Here is a 20,346-nt window from a genome sequence, read left to right on the forward strand (position 1 = left end):
CAGCACAGTGACTACTTTTCACCCTTTAAATAGGCAGACTGACTGATTACAAGTTTGAAGACACCTGTGATGCTATTTACAGGACACACCTTAGTTTAATATGTCCCTATGGTCACATTATTTTACATCTTTTCTAGGGGTACCATCATTTTTGTCCTGGCCAGTTTCATTAGTTTGTTTTTTAAAATGATTCTGTTGAACCACAATTCAAAAACAATGTCTGATTTTCATTAGTTCATTTTCAGTAAATTATTACTTTTGTCAGTTTCAAGTTATTTCAGTGACCATTGTGGGTTTTTCTCTCTTTAACGGAAGGGTTCCAACAATTTTGTCCACGTCTGTATATGTATGTAAGTGTATATGTGTATAAATATGTATATGTGTATTTATGTGTATACAAGTATATATATGTAGAAATGTGTATGTGTATATTTGTGTATATATGTGTATAAAAGTATATAAGTATATATATGTTTATAAGTATATAGGTGTATGTATATATGTATATGTATATAAATATGTATATATATATATATATATATATGTATGTTACCTGGGCAGCTGAGCGCCTCCTTGGCCGTTATGCTCCTGTTGCAGGAGGAGCACAGGGTGGTGGAGGACACAGTCAGGGAGGTGAACAGGTGGCCGCTGCTGTTCCTGACCTCCCTCTCTCGCGCCTCCTTCTCTCGCTCCTTCTGGCGCGCCTTCTCCTTATTCTGAACAGACAGACAGACATAGTACTGTTAATATGACAACGTATCCATCAGGCAGCGTCATGTGACCACAGGTTCAGATGCAGCGGTCTCAACCAACAGGAGGTCATTCACTGTGAACCTGGAGGAAGCAGCAGGGCTTCATGGGAAAGTTGAGAAAGGTTCAACTTCATGTAAAAAGTCAGGAGTGACAACCTGGAAGCAAACAATCAGCTGCTCTGATTCTCTACGGTGGAACTTTAAATAGCTTCAACAAACGCGTTTCTCAGGAAGTTATGATTAGTATCAACCATCAGGTTTAGGAATCAACGTAAACAAGACTCTGACCTCACATGTAAAGATAAACACTGTGATGCCAAGAAGATCCTGTAGAACCTTTTACATGTTGTAAATATTAACATCAAATATCATTAAAATAAAAGTTATAATCTGCAAAACTTTTCAGTTAAATTGAGTCCAGTTTGAACAGTCAGACATCGGGCCGACATTAGGTGGACATTGGGCCGACATTCGGTTGACATAGGGCCGACATTCGGTTGACATCGGGCCGACATTCGGTTGACATCGGGCCGACATTAGGTTGACATCGGGCCGACATTAGGTTGATATCGGGCCGACATTCGGTTGACATCGGGCCGACATTAGGTTGACATCGGGCCGACATTCGGTTGACATCGGGCCGACATTCGGTTGACATTGGGCCGACATTAGGTTGATATCGGGCCGACATTCGGTTGACATCGGGCCGACATTAGGTTGACATCGGGCCGACATTCGGTTGACATCGGGCCGACATTCGGTTGACATCGGGCCGACATTAGGTTGATATCGGGCCGACATTAGGTTGACATCGGGCCGACATTCGGTTGACATCGGGCCGACATTAGGTTGACATCAGGCTAACATTGGGCAGACATTAGGTTGACATCGGGCCGACATTAGGTTGACATCGGGTCGGCATCGGGCTGACATCAAGCCGACATGGGGCCGACATCTGGTTGACATGGGCCGACATCGGGCCGACATCGGGCCGACCCGTTTAAAGAAAGTTTAAAGAATAAACACACACAGTCAGGAGTGTGTGTTTACAGCACCTCCTCTGATCTGATTGGGTGTCTCAGATGCCTTGCTCTGATTGGCTGTCTCAGATGCCTTGCTCAGGGGCATGCTGCTGCTGCTGCTGCTGCTGACATGAATTATAGATGAAGGTCAGACTCCCAACAGACAGAGGCTCTGCTCCAGGACACAACAGCAGCAGCAGCAGTACGGCCTCATGGGAGCTGTAGTCCAGATAGAGACTACAGGGACCATCAGCCCCCTCAGCAGGATGACTTCCGACCTCTGACTATTGCTGTGAACAAACACTGAAGAGATTCATAATAAACTCAGTCAGATGATCCAGACTGAGTCTAAAACAACTGTGTTTTATAGACAGGAACACAGAGAGAGGCATTGTGGGTAACCAGACTAACAGTCAAGGCTGTATTTAGAAACAGTGGTGCTTTGAGCTAAATAAACACTAACTTGCTAACTAAAGCATGTCTGATACATCAGCAGGACGATTTCATTGGCAGATAAATGTGTGTCGGCCGATAAGGAACGAAGGTTATGACATCAGCGTCACTATCATGTAGTTTGTCCACATTCATCCCTGTGATCACAGCTGAGGAGTCACTGTTACGTGTCTTCATGGTGATGTGAAATACAATACTCCATAATAGTAATAATAATATATATATCTATGTCGATATGTCTATGTATATACAGTATGTCTATGTATATATGTCTGTGGATATATGTCTAATACATACTGTATATGTCTATGTATATATGTATATATGTATATATGTCTATGGCTATGTCTATATATATACACTGTATGTCTATGTATATATGTTAATGGGTATATGTCTATGTACGGTATATACAGTATGTCTATGTATATATGTTTCTGTATATACTGTATGTCTATATGTCTATGTATATACTGTAAATCTATGGATATCTGGATATATGTCTATGTATATATGTTTAAGTATATACTTTATGTCTATGGATATATGGATACATGTCTCTGTGTATACTGTATGTCTATGTCTATATGTCTATGGATATATGTATGTATATATGTCTAGGTATATATGTCTGTGGATATTTCTCTAATATATACTGTATATGTATATGGATATATGTGTATGGATATATGTCTATATATGTACTGTATGTCTATAATCCATTATGATTTGAACATACTGGACATTATCTTCTTAAGTTAAAACTATATGAAACTATTTTTGTTTCCACGACCAACGTTTGTTGAGCTGCAGTGAAACAAGCGGACAAACTTTTTACTAACAAGTCTGAAGTTTGGAAGATTTGGTTCATGTAACTGCTGAAGCTTTATATTAACTTTAGATGAACTTTAGAATATATGTTTTTACACAGAAGGAGGACTGTAGATTTTGTCCTCTATCACCAACGTCTGGGACCTAGCTGAAGACAGACTGGACAAAGCAACATAAAGAATCTTTAGGGCCCTATTTTATACCAAGCGCAGAGCAGCGCAAAGCAGCGCAGAGCAGCGCAAAGCAGCGCAGAGCAGCGCAGAGCAGCGCAGAGCAGCGCAAAGCAGCGCAGAGCAGCGCAGAGCAGCGCAAAGCAGCGCAGAGCAGCGCAGAGCAGCGCAGAGCAGCGCAAAGCAGCGCAAAGCAGCGCAGAGCAGCGCAGAGCAGCGCAAAGCAGCGCAACAGACGTTGCTAGTTTCAGACCGACGCAATTGTCATTTTCACGCCAAGCGACCAGCACCACATACATCTGCTCACGCACTTTCACTTTGCGCACGAGCAGATCCGTTTCCTCAGGACTAATTGTAACTTCCAGAAATGCTTGTTAACAGCGACACCTGTAGCCGTTAAGTCAACGAAAGTCAGCGTCGGGGCTCGCGCTTTGCTCGCTCTAAATAGACATGAACGAGCATCGCTCTAAACAGTGAGGCGACACACGTCAGCTAAAACCACAATATCACTCTATATTTCAGCTGCTTGGCAGTAATGTTAGCTGACCAGACGAAGGTCTCTCCATGAATCAATGCTGATCCTAGTGTTGGCTTTTCGAAGCAGGAAGAGAAACGTTATCGTCTCTGACTGCGCCCGCAGGGAGACAACGGCACCACATACATCTGCTCACGCACTTTCACTTTGCGCACGAGCAGATCCGTTTCCTCAGCAGAAAAAACGCTTGCTGCTCCAACTTGCCAAAACAAAACCAAAACAAATATGGACACCAACCAGCAGCCATTGTACGTCATGGATGTATTAAGAGAACGTAGAGTGATACGGGAATGAGTCGTAAAACCAAGAAATGAGTCAGCATGATGTCACTTCCCGTTGGACTTCAACAATACGTCATCCCTGCAGCTCTCTATAGATTATATGGAGAAACATTTGAGCTGAATGTCTCCGTCTGTCTGAACTTCTGCTTTCTGTTTAGACTGTTTTCTACATTAACTTCTGCTCTGAGCTGGGAGCGGCAGGAAGAGGAAGTGTGTGTGTGACCGAACAAACAAGAGAAACAGAAAACAAACAACACTTCTTCATTTTCTTTATAAATATAAAGATTTAATCTGATTAATTTACAGATGAACTGATTGATCTACGGCTCAGAGACCCCATGATGTTCTTAAACCTGCAGAAAATGTAATAGATTACTCCTTAATGTTCACTGCATTTCATTAAATGAATAACTACATTTATCAAATGTTTGATATAACTTCTCAGAGAAGTTATTATTATATTTTCCGAATATAATCACAGATTAAAACTCAGACGGCCAACTGGCAGGCCCAGCCGCTATTCTGTCTTTCAGAGGTTGTAGCGGGCTGAGTTTTCAAGGTATTGGGTATATACTGATATCATGTGATCCACAAAATGTCCAAAAAAAAGTCTGAAAAAAAGTCTGGAAAATTTCATAAAGAAAGGCAGAAGAACAGACAGATACTGGTATCATCTGAAACTAGAAAACCTAATGAATCCATTGGTACCAACCATGTCATACTAGCTTGTTATAAAGGATGTTCAATAACATCATAATAATATGATAATCACATGAAGTTTTTTTCATGCAGTATAAATGTGTTATTGTCTCCTGTTCTAAATGCAATTGTTGCAGAAATCTGAAAAAAACAGTGTTTTTCTCGAGTGGTAAAAAATGGTTAAATTTAGCACCAAATCTGTGTAACAAATGGTGTCAACCCAAAAATTGCTGCAACAATTTATGAGACATAATAGAGCATGGGGATGGCCATCATATACTTCTATCATAATGTTCTAAACCCTGATACACTTTCACTCTTTCTTATAATTCATTAATGAATGAATGAATGAATTCATTAATGTTTATGTCTGATTTATGACTAGAACAACTTGACACAGTGCTGAACAGCATCTCAAAATTAATCTTCAGGTTCCAGCTTTCAGATGATGTAGACCACTTCTATGTGACATCTACTGTTGACCCGCTATTTCCCCCCTAAACAACTAAACAAGAGGTTGGAATAGGAAGAGGTTAATCCTCAGTATTGATCAGTAAAATACTGAAAATGTTTAAAACAGGTTCAGTGATGTGGTGACAGTCAGTGATCAGCTGATCAATAAATAAAGAGCTCAGTGATGGAGAGAAATAAAGAGACCTCTGTCTGACTGGGTGGGGGGGGGGGGGGGGTCATGAGACAGAGAGACAGGGAGGAGGAGGACGAGGAGGAGGAGGAGGACGAGGACGAGGAGGAGGAGGAGGAGGAGGAGGAGGAGGATGGGCTGGAGAAAAGAGGCAGAAACATGAAACCAGTAGAGTTCCAGTGAGAATAGAGACCGGGAGGTAACTGATCTGATCTGAGTGAAACTCTTCATTCAGTTGTCAGAGTATTGTGACTGAGTCATGTGACCTCACTCTGAGTTCTCTGTCTGCAGATGATTTTGATGTTTAAAGGGACGGGATCATTGTGAACACGTATTGTGAGTATAGTACAGCCTGACAAAGAGCTGTAGCTGAATACTGAAGCTGAAGAGAAGATCAGTAAAAGAAGAGAGACGATAAACTGTGGATAGCTGCTGAGTGATGATGAATGACTGAAGGAACGTCAGATCAACCCAAAGGTGACATTCAGTGCACATCTGACTGTGGAAGATATGGAAACGGCAACACTTTGCACTGGACAAGACCTTCCTTAAAAAGACAACAGAGCCAACTGCCAAGTGTTGTTGTACCAAAACAAACTCGGACGCCAACTGTCACGTGTTCTTGTACCAAAACAAAAATGATATTAACAACATTTAATCTCCATCTCTGAAACGTTTCTCTGATATTGTAGCTCGCTAGAGCCTCAAATCACAGTTTGTCATCTCAAATGTTATGTGATATCTGGATTCTGGCACCCAACAACACAACAAGATGACATTTTAGATGTGTAACTTTAGTCCACTGCTAGTGTTAGCCTCCAGTCTTTCCTTTGTTTAGCCTCCAGCTAACACCGTGACCTCATCATGACGTCCACACACAAAGGGTCATATTTTTAATAACTATGTTTTCTTTAGCGTATAATCACCTGATAATAAGAACGGTTGTGTTTTTGTTAGGTTAGAATGAGTCCTTCATATCTACATTGGGAGCAGGTCCTCTTCACGGAGTCCTCCATGTTTCTACAGTAGCCCAGAACGGACAAACCAATCTCTGGCTCTAGAGAGAGACATTCATGTTTTTGCGTCGCCACCGTCGTTCTCCAACATTCACCGCTAGATGTCACCAGATCCTACACACTGGACCTTTAATCTGAAAATGCTCCATTCAGAATATCCAAACAGAATATTTTGTTTATAGTTTATAGCACATTCAGAATATCGTCGTATTCTTAATAATATCGGTGTGAATGTAAACGTAGTCACTGTTTCATTTCTCTGAAACTTACTGATAGTGTGTTATTTTGTTAAAGGGACTATTTGTAACTTTAAGAAATGCTTGTTAACAGCGACACCTGTAGCCGTTAAGTCAACGAAAGTCAGCGTCGGGCTCGCACTTTGCTCGCTCTGAATAGACATGAACGAACATCGCTCAAAACAGTGAGGCGACACACGTCAGCTATAACCACAATATCACTCTATATTTCACCTGCTTGGCAGTAATGTTAGCTGACCAGACGAAGGTCTCTCCATGAATCACTGCTGATCCTAGAGTTGTCTTTTCCTGCTTCAGCCTCCGGGGCTGAAGCAGGAAGAGAAACGTTATCGTCTCTGACTGCGCCCGCAGGGAGACAACGGCACCCGGTCGGAGAAGATAACATTTCTCCCTGCAGAGCCCCGTCACTTCACAAGACACGGGAAACCTCTGTCGGTCTGGAGGAGCTGCAGCATTTATTTCTGCACAAACGTCCACTGATTATTCACTAGATATTCTCAGAGCTAAACTAACTCTCCTGCAGTGTGGAGTGAGCGCGCATGCACATCTAGAGGTGGAGCGAGACAGCGAAAACGCATGCGGTGTGTGAGTGAAGGCAAGCAGGCAGCGGAGACTCCAGCCACACGCGAGTGCACATATGCGAGCCAGCATGGGATCCCGACCAGGTAGATTTATACCTGTAAAAAGTTACAAACAGTCCCTTTAAAGGGACTGTTTGTAACTTTTTAAGCGTATAAATGTAGCGGGTCGCCACACATGCGCGCTCACATATGCGCGTTCGCGTGTGGCCGCTGCCTCTCCAACTCTGCCTGCCTGCCTTCGCTCAGAGAGCGCGCGCGTTCTCAGCTCGCTCCACCTCTAGACGTGAATGCGCGCTCACTCCACACTGCAGAAGAGTTAGTTTAGCTCTGAGAATATCTAGTGAATAATCAGTGGACGTTTGTGCAGAAAAAAAATGCTGCAGCTCCTCCAGACCAACAGAGGTTTCCCGTGTCTTGTGAAGTGACGGGGCTCCCCAGCTAGTAACGTTATCGTCTCGTTACCGACCGGGTGCCGGTGTCTCCCTGCTCTCTCCGGCTGCGGGCGGAGAGAGCAGGGAGACACGCTGCAGAGCCCCGCTGCATCAGCCTGCACTTAGGCAGGAAAAGCCAACACTAGGATCAGATCTAAATCATGTTCATGGAGAGACCTCCGTCTGGTCAGCTAACATTACTGCCAAGCAGCTGAAATATAGAGTGATATTGTGGTTTTAGCTGACTTGTGTCTCCTCACTGTTTTGAGCGATGCTCGTTCAGGTATATTTAGAGCGAGCAAGCGCGAGCTCGACGCTGACTTTCGTTGATTTCACGGCCACAGGTGTCGCTGTTAAGAAGCATTTCTGAAAGTTACAAATAGTCCCTTTAAATATTATATTACTTTTATTTGTCAGTTGCTTTCTAGGCACAAAAGAATGTCTGTGTCAGTCTGTCTGTCTGTCTGCCTGACTGACTGACTGTCTGTCTGTCTGTCTGTCTGACTGACTGTCTGTCTGTCTGTCTGTCTGCCTGACTGACTGACTGTCTGTCTGTCTGTCTGTCTGACTGACTGTCTGTCTGTCTGTCTGTCTGTCTGCCTGACTGACTGACTGTCTGTCTGTCTGTCTGTCTGACTGACTGTCTGTCTGTCTGTCTGTCTGCCTGACTGACTGACTGTCAGTCTGTCTGTCTGTCTGACTGACTGTCTGTCTGTCTGTCTGTCTGCCTGACTGACTGACTGTCTGTCTGTCTGTCTGTCTGTCTGCCTGCCTGACTGACTGACTGACTGACTGTCTGTCTGTCTGTCTGCCTGACTGACTGACTGTCTGTCTGTCTGTCTGTCTGCCTGCCTGACTGACTGACTGACTGACTGTCTGTCTGTCTGCCTGGTTCATAATAAACTAAAACACTTTTTTCAGCCTTAAAACTGAAGACGTATCAGTTTGTTTTACAGTCAGGTCAGAGGTCAAACATCCACCTTCACACCTGACCGACACTTCCTGCACACACAAACACTCACACTCACACGCACACACACACACACACACACTGAGCTCCCCTCCCCCGCTCCGCTCGTTTCCTCCTGTAGGACAAAGCGGCCACGCTGCTGCTAACGGACACACACCGAAACACCCTAAAGTCTCAGTGTACAAGTGTACTGTACACACACACACCGGACACACATACACACACACACACACACACACACACACACCGGGTCCGCACCGGTCCGGTCCGCTTCGGTGTATAAACGTTTAACCGTTTTTCAGTCTGATCCGGAGGAAGAAAAGTGTGTGTTTCCCGTTTCTGAGCTCCGGTAACTTCCTTCACCGGTCCAGTTCACACACACAAAGTGCTTGAAACACACATCCGATCACTCCTCCAATCACTGATCGATCAGCTCCAACAACTACCGATAATCGCTCCAACATCTGTAGTAACGGAACCGAGCCGCGCGGTGGTTTCCAGATGTGAGCGGACAAAGCGGAACCGACAGAAAGTGAGACGGACCTCTCTGTTAGTGATCGATCACAGCTCGGATCAGCTCGGATCAGCTACAGCTCATCAATAACTATGGTTATCGATCAGTAAAGTGAGTGTGATTGGGTTTCCTCTCTGTGTTAGTGGGAACTCACCTTCAGGTTGATTTCCTTCATCCTGTCCTGTCTCCTGCTCTCCAGCAGCCGGGACATTCCCCAATACCGACCAGCCGATCACACCTGATCGATCACCTGATCACTACTACCTCTCTACAGTCAATCAGTACTGGTTCAGGGGGTGTTGGGTTCTGGTCCCGGAGCGGTCCGCAGTCTGAACCCGGGGGGCGGGGCGTCTCTGTGACTGACAGCTCCGCGCTCACTTCTGACCAATCACAGCTCAGCCCGCTGCCGCCGCGCTCAGCCAATCACTGCACCGCACGCACCTCAAGCCCCACCCAACAGCATCTGTGAAGGAGCGCTTGTTTTATACACCGGGGCATCGACGTGTACGGTGTGGGTGGAGTCGGTCTCTATGACAACGTGTCAACGTGTCACGTGATCCACAGCAGCCAATCAGAGAGCTGTATGAGGTCACGTGGTTGATAAACATGAGGATCGATTAACCCCGCCCCCCCGCAGTAGAGTGTACAACACGCTGCTGTGTGACGTGGAACCTCCGAGCACTGACCCCGCCCGTTCCGGAGGGTGCCGGTGTAGATACGAGACGAACCTCCCGCTTCATAACGGAAACACAAAGAACGGCGATCAAACTGTCAACGTCATCAATAAACGATACCAACTGATCAAAGTGACGTCACACTGTGTGGAGGCAATTCAGTAGTAGTAGTAGTACTACAGTAAGCAATTCATACTGCTGTATCAGTACTTATACTGCAGTAGTACTTATAATGCAGTGTAAGTACTTGTACTGCAGAATAAGTACTCATACTGCAGTAGTACTAGAGTAAGCAATTCATAATGCAGTATCAGAACTCATTCTGCAGTAGTACTTACAATGCAGTATAAGTACGCATATTGCAGTAGTACTACAGTAAGCAATTCATAATGCAGTATCAGTACTCATACTGCAGTGGTACTACAGTAAGCAATTCATACTGCAATATCAGTACTCATACTGCAATGGTACTTATAATGCAGTATAAGTACTTGTACTGCAGAATAAGTACTCATACTGCAGTAGTACTACAGTAAGCAATTCATAATGCAGTATCAGTACTCATACTGCAGTAGTACTACAGTAAGCAATTCATAATGCAGTATCAGTACTCATACTGCAGTGGTACTACAGTAAGCAATTCATACTGCAATATCAGTACTCATACTGCAATGGTACTTATAATGCAGTATAAGTACTTGTACTGCAGAATAAATACTCATACTGCAGTAGTACTACAGTAAGCAATTCATAATGCAGTATCAGAACTCATTCTGCAGTAGTACTTATAATGCAGTATAAGTACGCATACTGCAGTAGTACTACAGCAAGAAATTCATACTTCAGTATCAGTACTGACACTGCAGTAGTGCTTATAATGCAGTATAAGTACTTGTACTGCAGAATAAGTACTCATACTGCAATAGTACTACAGTAAGCAATTCATAATGCAGTATCGGTACTCATACTGCAGTAGTACTACAGTAAGCAATTCATACTGCAATATCAGTACTCATACTGCAATGGTACTTATAATGCAGTATAAGTACTTGTACTGCAGAATAAATACTCATACTGCAGTAGTACTACAGTAAGCAATTCATAATGCAGTATCAGAACTCATTCTGCAGTAGTACTTATAATGCAGTATAAGTACACATACTGCAGGAGTACTACAGCAAGCAATTCATACTTCAGTATCAGTACTCACACTGCAGTAGTACTTATAATGCAGTATAAGTACTCATACTGCAATAGTACTACAGTAAGCAATTCATAATGCAGTACAAGTACTCATACTGCAGTAGTACTACAGTAAGCAATTCATAATGCAGTATCAGTACTCATACTGCAGTAGTACTTATAATACAGTATAAGTACTTGTACTGCAGAATAAGTTCTCATACTGCAGTAGTACTACTACAGGAAACAATTCATAATGCAGTATCAGTACTCATACTGCAGTAGTACTTATAATGCAGTATAAGTACGCATACTGCAGTAGTACTACAGCAAGCAATTCATACGGCAGTATCAGTACTCATACTGCAATGGTACTTATAATGCAGTATAAGTACTTGTACTGCAGAATAAGTACTCAAACTGCAGTAGTACTACAGTAAAGCAATTCATACTGCAGTATCAGTACTCATACTGCAGTAGTACTCATAATGCAGTATAAGTACTCATACTGCAGAATAAGTACTCATACTGCAGAATAAGTACTCATACTGCAGCAGTACTTATAATGCAGTATAAGTACTCATACTGCAGTAGTACTTATAATGCAGTATAAGTACTCATACTGCAGAATAAGTACTAATACGCAGTATTACTACAGTAGGCAATTCATGCTGCAGTATCAGTACTCATACTGCAGTAGTACTACAGTAGGCGATTCATACTGCAGTATCAGTACTCATACTGCAGTAGTACTACAGTAGGCGATTCATACTGCAGTAACAGTATTCATTCTGCAGTAGTACTACAGTAGGCAATTCATACTGCAGTAGTATGTACTCATATGGCAGGAGTAAGTACTCATACTGCAGTAGTACTTATAATGCAGTATAAGTACGCATACTGCAGTAGTACTACAGCAAGCAATTCATACGGCAGTATCAGTACTCATACTGCAATGGTACTTATAATGCAGTATAAGTACTTGTACTGCAGAATAAGTACTCAAACTGCAGTAGTACTACAGTAAAGCAATTCATACTGCAGTATCAGTACTCATACTGCAGTAGTACTCATAATGCAGTATAAGTACTCATACTGCAGAATAAGTACTCATACTGCAGAATAAGTACTCATACTGCAGCAGTACTTATAATGCAGTATAAGTACTCATACTGCAGTAGTACTTATAATGCAGTATAAGTACTCATACTGCAGAATAAGTACTAATACGCAGTATTACTACAGTAGGCAATTCATGCTGCAGTAACAGTATTCATTCTGCAGTAGTACTACAGTAGGCAATTCATACTGCAGTAGTATGTACTCATATGGCAGGAGTAAGTACTCATACTGCAGAATAAGTACTCATACTGCAGTAGAAGTACTCATAGTACAGTATAAGTACTCATACTGCAGTAGAAGTACTCATAGTTCGTACAGTACATGAACACGTGAGTATACTACAGTACATGAACATATGAGTATACTACAGTAGTCCTGTTTACTGTTACAGCCCTCTGAATGAAACATCTGTTCACATCTGCCTCCTGGTACTTACTGATACCACCGTTACCGTGACAACCGGCTGTAACAGACAACACACAGAGAGGAAGTGATGTCATCGTGCCGACCACAGAGATCAGCAGGTGACACCCCAACCCCCCCTGCTGGCAGCTGGATAAACTACAACACTAGTACAATGGTACCTTTCTTGTGTATAGTTATTATATTTTATGTACATTTAGCTGATAATACTGCAGTAGTTTTACTTTCATTATGTACATTTAGCTGATAATATTAAAGTATTTTTACTTTAATACTTCATGTACATTTACCTGATAATACTTAGGTACTTTTACCTTAATACTTTATTTACATTTAGCTGATAATATTAAAATACTTTTACCTTAATACTTTATGTACAGTTACCTGATAATTCTTAAGTACTTTTACTTTAATACTTTATGTACATTTAGCTGATAATATTAAAATACTTTTACCTTAATACTTCATGTACATTTACCTGATAATTCTTAGGTACTTTTACTTTAATACTTCATGTACATTTACCTGATAATACTTCAGTATTAGAAGTAATGCAAACTTCCCAGTGTGTATTAGTACCAGTAACCTGCTTATGTCTTAATATTTTTCCTTTAGGAGAACTTTCCCTTTAACTCACCTGACGGGAGGCAGGACCACACCTGAGCTACACTTCCGCCTCAGACTCTCACCACAACAACAACAATAGGAGGAGGAGGAGAAGAAGAGGAAGAAGAAAAGAAGAAGAAGAAGAAGAAGAAGAAGAAGAAGAAGAAGAAGATCACATCGTTACGGTGAGTCCTAATCTCAGAGTTTAATCTCAGAGTCTCAGAGTTTAGTCTCAGTTTATTTCTGAACTCAGTGTTCAGCTCCGTTAGCATGTTAGCATGTTAGCACAGAGCTTTTATCTCTCTCTCAGTGAGTATTGATCGATTATTTCTGATCAGTAACACACAGACGGTCAGTGACAATCGATAGATAGCTCGACAGTGGTGTAAAATCGATCAAAGTCCGTTTTAACTCGAGTTTATTTAGATCCTTTTGATGTTTAACCTGAGAGACGTCACGGCCGCCGTGTTGGAGTCAGACTGACGTCACAGTCAGTGGGCGGAGCTAGCCGTACCTGCACGCTCACCATCAGCAGCTGCTCTGTGTTTATTATTTGATGTTAAGGGGAGTCACGTGATCAGAGATCAAACTTTATAATTATAAATATTATAAACACAGTATCTGATCAGAGATCAATAAAGATATATATGTGTAAGGGATACTTATATTTATCAATAATGACCAGCTAGCTGTACATTATCCCGCATATTACACAGCTACTTACTAAAGTACTTTTACTGTAATATTTTATGTACATTTAGCTGATAATACAACAGATCTTTTACATAAATACTGTGCATGTAGCTGATAATACTTCAGTACTTTTACTTTAATACTTTATGTACATTTAAAAAGAAGAAATCAATAATTTGACACAAAGTGACCTCCAGAGTCCGACATCAGATCTGCGTCCATAGCAACGTTCTGCTATAAAGAATTAACAGACCGTAGAACGCCGCGATTAACCAATCAGAATCGAGTATTCAGTATTCCATTTATACATAGAGGCCTATGTAAACAAAGAACGTATATTGATAAGAAGAGAAAGTCAATAGTTCGTTCCATGTCAACATCAGCGCCCAGCAGCAGAGCTACGCTTCCACCATTTTGGACTGTAAGTGACTACCGTACGCAAGTAAGACGTCCGCCTACAAAGAGCTGTACAAAAGTAAAACTAGATTATTTCTATTCTATTGTCATATTCTACTGAAATGACCTGTGTTGAACAATAAAATATTATAAATATAATGAGTGTTTTCAGTCCAAAATGGCGGCAGCGGCTTTTGTCAAAAAAACACACCAGTGTTTCGTCTTTTTGCTTCTAGACTGTTTGAGGTAAATATAGTCACACTGTCCTCTGTTCTCTCTGACAGGTGGAAAGACAGACAGACAGACAGACAGACAGACATGTCTCTGCTGACGGATGATCTGCCTGAAGACGCCCCGTGCCCAACAGGAAGTACCAAGATGCAAGACAGTGGGGGGATGAAGACGAGACAGGGCGAGGGTGAAGACGAGGTGGTGAGGTCTGCCATGACGGAGGCCAGCACGCTGCAGTGGCCCGGAGACAGACAGACAGGTGGACAGACAGGTAAAGGTGACAGGATGAGTGTGAGGTCAGACGTTTCGCTACGAGAGGCGGCGAGCTGGACGGAGAGTGAGCGAGGGCTGATGGCGGAGGGAGAGAGGAGGGAAGGAGGGGAGGGCGAGGAGGGGGCGGGGCTAAACACACACCTGGAGGAGGAGCCTGTAGGGAACCGCCTGCCGGAGAAAGCAGCTCAGGTGTTCAGTCCTGCAGTCACCGTTCTTCACGCCCCCTCCTCACCCAGAGAGAGGGAGGCATTCTGGGAAATGGAGTCAGAGAAGAGCCCCTTCCTGGGTCCCCGAGGAGTCCCACAGGACTACAACCAACATGGATACCAGTGGCCTGAGGACACGCCCCCTGCCATATGTAAATATACCTGTCGCCTTCTTCTCTGTCTCTGACCTGTCTGTCTCTCAGGTGGGCGGGGCTCTAATCTGTCTGTCTCTCAGGTGGGCGGGGCTCTAATCTGTCTGTCTCATACGGGCGGGGCTCTAATCTGTCTGTCTCTCGGGTGGGTGGGACTCTAACCTGTCTGTCTGTCACGTGGGCGGGGCTCTAACCTGTCTGTCTCTCATACAGGCGGGGCTCTAATCTGTCTGTCTCTCAGGTGGGCGGGGCTCTTACCTGTCTGTTTCTCTAGTGGGCAGGGCTCTGACTTGTCTGTCTGTCTCTTAGGTGGGCGGGGCTCTTACCTGTCTGTCTGTCACGTGGGCAGGGCTCTAACCTGTCTGTCTGTCACGTGCGCGGGGCTCTAACCAGTCTGTTTCTCCAGTGGGCGGGGCTCTGACTTGTCTGTCTGTCAGGTGGGCGGGGTTTTGACTTGTCTGTCTCTTAGGTGGGCGGGGCTCTGACTTGTTTGTCTCTCAGGTGGGCGGGGTTTTGACTTGTCTGTCTCTTAGGTGGGCGGGGCTCTGACTTGTTTGTCTCTCAGGTGGGCGGGGCTCTGACCTGTCTGTCTCTCACCTGTCTGTCTCTCAGGTGGGCGGGGCTGTCCCAACAGGGACGTCCTGAAGGTGGGCGTGTCCCTGATGACGTCAGCGCTCTTCTTCCCCCTCCTGGTGTGGGGGGGGTTTGTCTTCCTTCCGTTTGACGCCCCTCTGCTGGACGGCGCCGCCCTCAGACTCGTCTACACGCTGCGCTGCTCCGTGTTTGCCGCCGCCCCCATCATCCTCGGTGAGTACGACACCAACGAAGAAGATGCAGCAGCATCTAACGTCAATTGTTTCCATGGCTACGATGTCCCATCTGTCTGTCCCACCTGTCTGTCTCACCTGTGTGTCTCTCACCTGTCTGTGTCTCAGGTTGGTTGGTCCTGGGCGTCAGTCGTCTCAGGTCAGGTGCGATTCGCCCTCTGTTTGATGACAAGGTGAAGGAGGTGGAGCATCACGAGGTCACCGTCCATCGACGCTTCGTCTCGGACTCCGCTTCCCTGTTCCTGATCTACTTCCTGCAGCTGGTCGTCATGGCAATGTACCTCAGCCAGGAGCAGCTGAAGCTTGTCCCTCTGTTGACCGTTGTCTTCGCCCTCGGACGGTGAGATTCAAATAAAACTTTTAATTAAAGGTGTGTTTGTTTTGTTTCTCCGGGGATGGTTTACACTTTTAATTAAAGGTGCGTTGGTTTTACATCTCAGGCCCGGTTTGCGCTTTTAATTAAAAATGCCTTTGTTTTACGTCTCCAGGCTGGTTAACACTTTTAATCAAAGGTGCGTTGGTTTTACGTCTCTGGGCCAGTTTACACTTTTAATTAAAGGTGCGTTTTTTGTGTCACCAAGACGGTGTACATTTTTAATTAAAGGTCCCATATTGTAAAAAGTGAGATTTTCAGGTCGTTAACATTATAAAGCAGGTTTAAGGGCTACATAAATACTGTTAAACTATCAAAACGCTCAATATACGGAGAAACACACACAGCCCATATTCAGAAATTGTGCATTTGAAACAAGCCGTTAGGATTTCTGTCCATTTGTGATGTCACAAATATACAATATTTAGACCACTACACGGTTTTAAACGTAAACATTCTAAATGTGTCCCAGTTTATTTCCTGTTGCAGTGTATGTAAATAACATCAGCTGACATGAAGTAAACATCGACCCAAACTGTTGCCTAGCAACGCAGTTTGGTTGCAATTCCATTGAAATACACTAAAACGGAGCGTTTCAGACAGAGGGTGAATACAGGTATATTCATGCAGACAGTATGAGGAAAATAAAGGAAAATTTCAGCATATAAACATGTTCTAGTAGAAACACAAAATACAAGTATGAACCTGAAAATGAGCACGATAAGGGTGCGTTTGTTTTATGTCTCCGGTCCAGTTTACGTTTTTAATTAAAGGTGCGTTTGTTTTATGTCTCCAGGCTGGTTTACTGGGTGGCTGCAGCTTTCGACAGCAGCATTCGTGGTTTTGGTTTCGGCCTCTCCTTCCTACCGAGTCTAGCCATGATGGTCGCCAACTTCTACTTCATCTTCACGGTGGACGCGGCTGGGTCCGTCTTCAGCCTCCCATCTCCTCCTGAGGAGATGTTGACTCCACCCGCTGGCAAACAGAGGTTCTGGGGATGAGAGCTGATCAGTAATCAATAATCTTCCTGTTGGGCTTAAATATTTAACTGATCAACTTTGTTTTTTAAAACTTAATTTTTTATAAACTGAAACTTTAAAACAAAAAAAGCTAAATAACATAAAAAACGTTTCTGTGTTTATAAAGTTTTATTCTTTGGACCACCTGGTTATTGTATAACCCCGCCCACTCCATCATGTTTGTTTCATTCATTTTTTATTTACATTTTCAGTAGAAACAGTTTTTTTTGGTCTTTTTTTTTAAGCTGTTCCTCAAAATATTTAGCTGTTGAACTACTTCCAGTTTACTTCATGTTTACTTCCTGCTCAGTCTGTGTTTGTGTTCTATTTCTGGTCCATTTTTCAACATTTTATTTTGTAAAATATGTTTAATGATCATTAAATATTTGATACTCTTTAAAAAAACTATCACTCAGTTTCATAATTCACAATAAAATTCATCGACCTCACTTCTTGTTCTGATAGTTATGATTACACTGATCAGTCTGTATTGATTTCTGATCAGTCTGTATTGATTACTGATCAGTGAGTTCTTCAGTCACATGAAGCTGCTGCTGTTGTTGATCCGGTTGAACCGGTCAGACTGACAGTCGACACCAACCGACAAAGTGACACCTACACACAGGAAGAACTGACAGTCTGGCTTCAAAATAAAAGCACCAAGACTACAAGTTCAATAGTTTGACTTTTAATGACGTTACTTCCTGTCTGTAGAGAATATTAAAATCTTTAAAATATTATAAACGTCTTACTGACAAATAATATTAATCATTTATTTATATTGATAATTATAATATGATAATACTGTCATGTATTATCAGCTGGATGTTGATTTCCTGAAATGTTTTTTTAAATAACAGCTCTCCTACTGATGTAAATGAATCAATAACTACTGACAGGTGAGTCATGCAGATATTCAATCAATCACAACTGTGATCAATATCATCATCACCTGCTGGACTGAAGCTTCATTAATGTTGTTAAAAAAAGACCTGAGTCTGATTAACAACATGGACAGGAAGTTCATACAGGTGAAACAATAAAAGCAGGTGAGGTCAGTTTCATAACTATAAAACTAATTATGTTACTTGATTTGTGAAAATAATGTTTAAATAACTAAACAGGTCTCACTGAGTCGCACACTGAACATGAGTCAAAGTTGTTATCTTTAAATTAACGTTTTATATTTCGACTGAGAACTGCAGAAACGGATCTGAGTTCAGATGTCAGACTCTTTAAACTGTTCATCAGCATAAAGAGGAACATTCAGAGAGGAAGTTCTGACTGCAGGTTGGGCTTTTATTGTGAAGGCTCAGGTGTGTTGAGGTGTGTGCAGGTAGATTCCGCTGACAGACTCTCGCTGTTTGAAGATGTTTGTGTCGATTGAAGTGTTCACGGACTGAAGGAGCTTCTGAACTGAAGGAAACAAGTAGTTTCTACAGTATCGAGTCGTTTAAAGGGATTTTCCGAGCTTAAATCCGGTGTTTTCTCTATGGAGTCTCTGCCTGTGAGGAGGAAGTCCTGTCTGCTGCGGCTCAGAGAAAACTGTCCGTTCCGGAAGCTCCGCAGACAAACATACGGTCAGTATTTTAATGTTTAAATAAAGTTTATTTCAGCTTAAACCAGCCTATCGTGTCCGTTCAGGTCACACTGGAGCTCTGCAGACAAACAATAAAGTTGTATTCAAGCTTCATTAAAGTTTTAATCAGGTTTAATAAATGATGTGTTTCACAGATCGTGTTCAGTCTCATGTGAGTAGATTTAAATCTGAATAATCAGTTTAATATCACAGAAATAATAACATTTCCACCTGTTCAGATCATTTAAAGATTATTTTCTACATGTTTATTTTTATTTTCAGTATTTTATTACAGCAGCATATCGCTGCCACTCCAGAAACAGAGAAATGTTATAACAAGATGTTTTCATGTTATAACAAGATGTTTTCATGTTATTACGACATACCACATTATGACGAGAAACTTCTCGTTATAACAATATAGGCGACTACTTATATTGTTATAAGCGGAAACCTCTGACCTCGGGTCTGAGAAGTGAAGCATTAAACCTGCTTTCAGTCTACCAGCCAGCAGGAGGCGACTCCTCTGGTTCTATAGAAGTCTGTGCGGTGGAAACAAATGTTCGATTCACCATCTAACTTCGTAAAACTGCCGATATTAATAATCTACACAGTTGATTTCTTGGCCTCAAAAACGTTCAGAAGTGAATTTAGTGTTGAAATAGCTACAAAAAACGTAAAAAACTAGCAGCTTTTGGCTGCTGTTTTTGTACCCGTAGCCTGTACTGTTCCAGCGCTTTGCATTGTGGGATACAGTAGGCGAGATAGACTGGTCCAATGCATACTGGAGAATCTTTCCAAATCAGTACGTCATCCGGGTATTGTCGGCATACTGGAGATTTTTCTTCTGTTCGCATACTGCATATTACATACTACATTTTGGCCAAATCAGTACGTACTACTAGTATAGTATGCGGTTTTGAATACAGCCTATGAGTCTACTGCTCATCTACATCTTGTAGTACATCTATGGTTCATACTAAGACTGACCTCTTGACCTTTCATTACTTCCTGTTTCCTCTTGTACAGATTTGTCAGCAGCACACCCCGCTCCTATTGGCTCACACTGGAGCAACGAAAGCCCGCCTAACAGCAACCAGCCAATCAGCACAGTCTACTCAGAGCCCCTCCCACCTCTCTCCAGGTGCCAGAATGTCTGTCCTCCCGACCAATCAGAGGCAGCCGCAGGTGAGTGTCCAGTACAACCAGAACACAACCAGAACACCTTTCGTTTACAGTCTGAACCAAGCTCTGTTCATTTTTCTACTGATATTACTGTCTGACCGGCAGATGTTCACATGGAGGAAGAGAACCAGCAGAACCAACAGAACCATCAGAACCATCAGAACCATCAGAACCATCAGAACCCAGAGAACAGAGCTGAGGACAGTATGGGTGAGACAGTCAGACAGTTAAAACGATAAACAGTGGGGCT

The 20,346-nt window shown here is 42.8% G+C and overlaps 2 protein-coding genes across 4 annotated transcripts in view; one reads left to right on the forward strand and one right to left on the reverse strand.

The window, feature by feature from the left end:
* arhgef2b (rho/rac guanine nucleotide exchange factor (GEF) 2b) overlaps positions 1-9,499 on the reverse strand; it is a 29,496-nt gene extending 19,997 nt beyond the window's left edge. For both annotated transcript variants that reach the window (XM_074654316.1, XM_074654315.1), the window contains exons 1-2: positions 9,310-9,499; positions 554-716 (exon numbers count right to left, since the gene is read on the reverse strand). In XM_074654316.1, coding sequence (XP_074510417.1) covers positions 554-716; positions 9,310-9,366 — 220 coding nt within the window. In that variant the 5' untranslated portion in view covers positions 9,367-9,499. The remainder of the gene's footprint in view (positions 1-553; positions 717-9,309) is intronic.
* Positions 1-17,776, forward strand: part of LOC141779470 (transmembrane protein 79-like) — a 114,162-nt gene extending 96,386 nt beyond the window's left edge. Inside the window, exons 2-6 of one of the 2 annotated variants that reach the window (XM_074654321.1) lie at positions 13,248-13,347; positions 14,536-15,113; positions 15,726-15,920; positions 16,049-16,280; positions 17,110-17,776. In XM_074654321.1, coding sequence (XP_074510422.1) covers positions 14,570-15,113; positions 15,726-15,920; positions 16,049-16,280; positions 17,110-17,314 — 1,176 coding nt within the window. In that variant the 5' untranslated portion in view covers positions 13,248-13,347; positions 14,536-14,569 and the 3' untranslated portion in view covers positions 17,315-17,776. Of the gene's footprint in view, positions 1-13,196; positions 13,352-14,535; positions 15,114-15,725; positions 15,921-16,048; positions 16,281-17,109 lie in introns of those variants that run through there. The other variant, XM_074654322.1, reaches the window with a different exon arrangement.
* Positions 17,777-20,346: the final 2,570 nt, after the last annotated feature.

Source organism: Sebastes fasciatus, chromosome 12, assembly GCF_043250625.1.
Source record: "Sebastes fasciatus isolate fSebFas1 chromosome 12, fSebFas1.pri, whole genome shotgun sequence".
In the NCBI taxonomy this organism is placed as follows: domain Eukaryota; kingdom Metazoa; phylum Chordata; class Actinopteri; order Perciformes; family Sebastidae; genus Sebastes; species Sebastes fasciatus.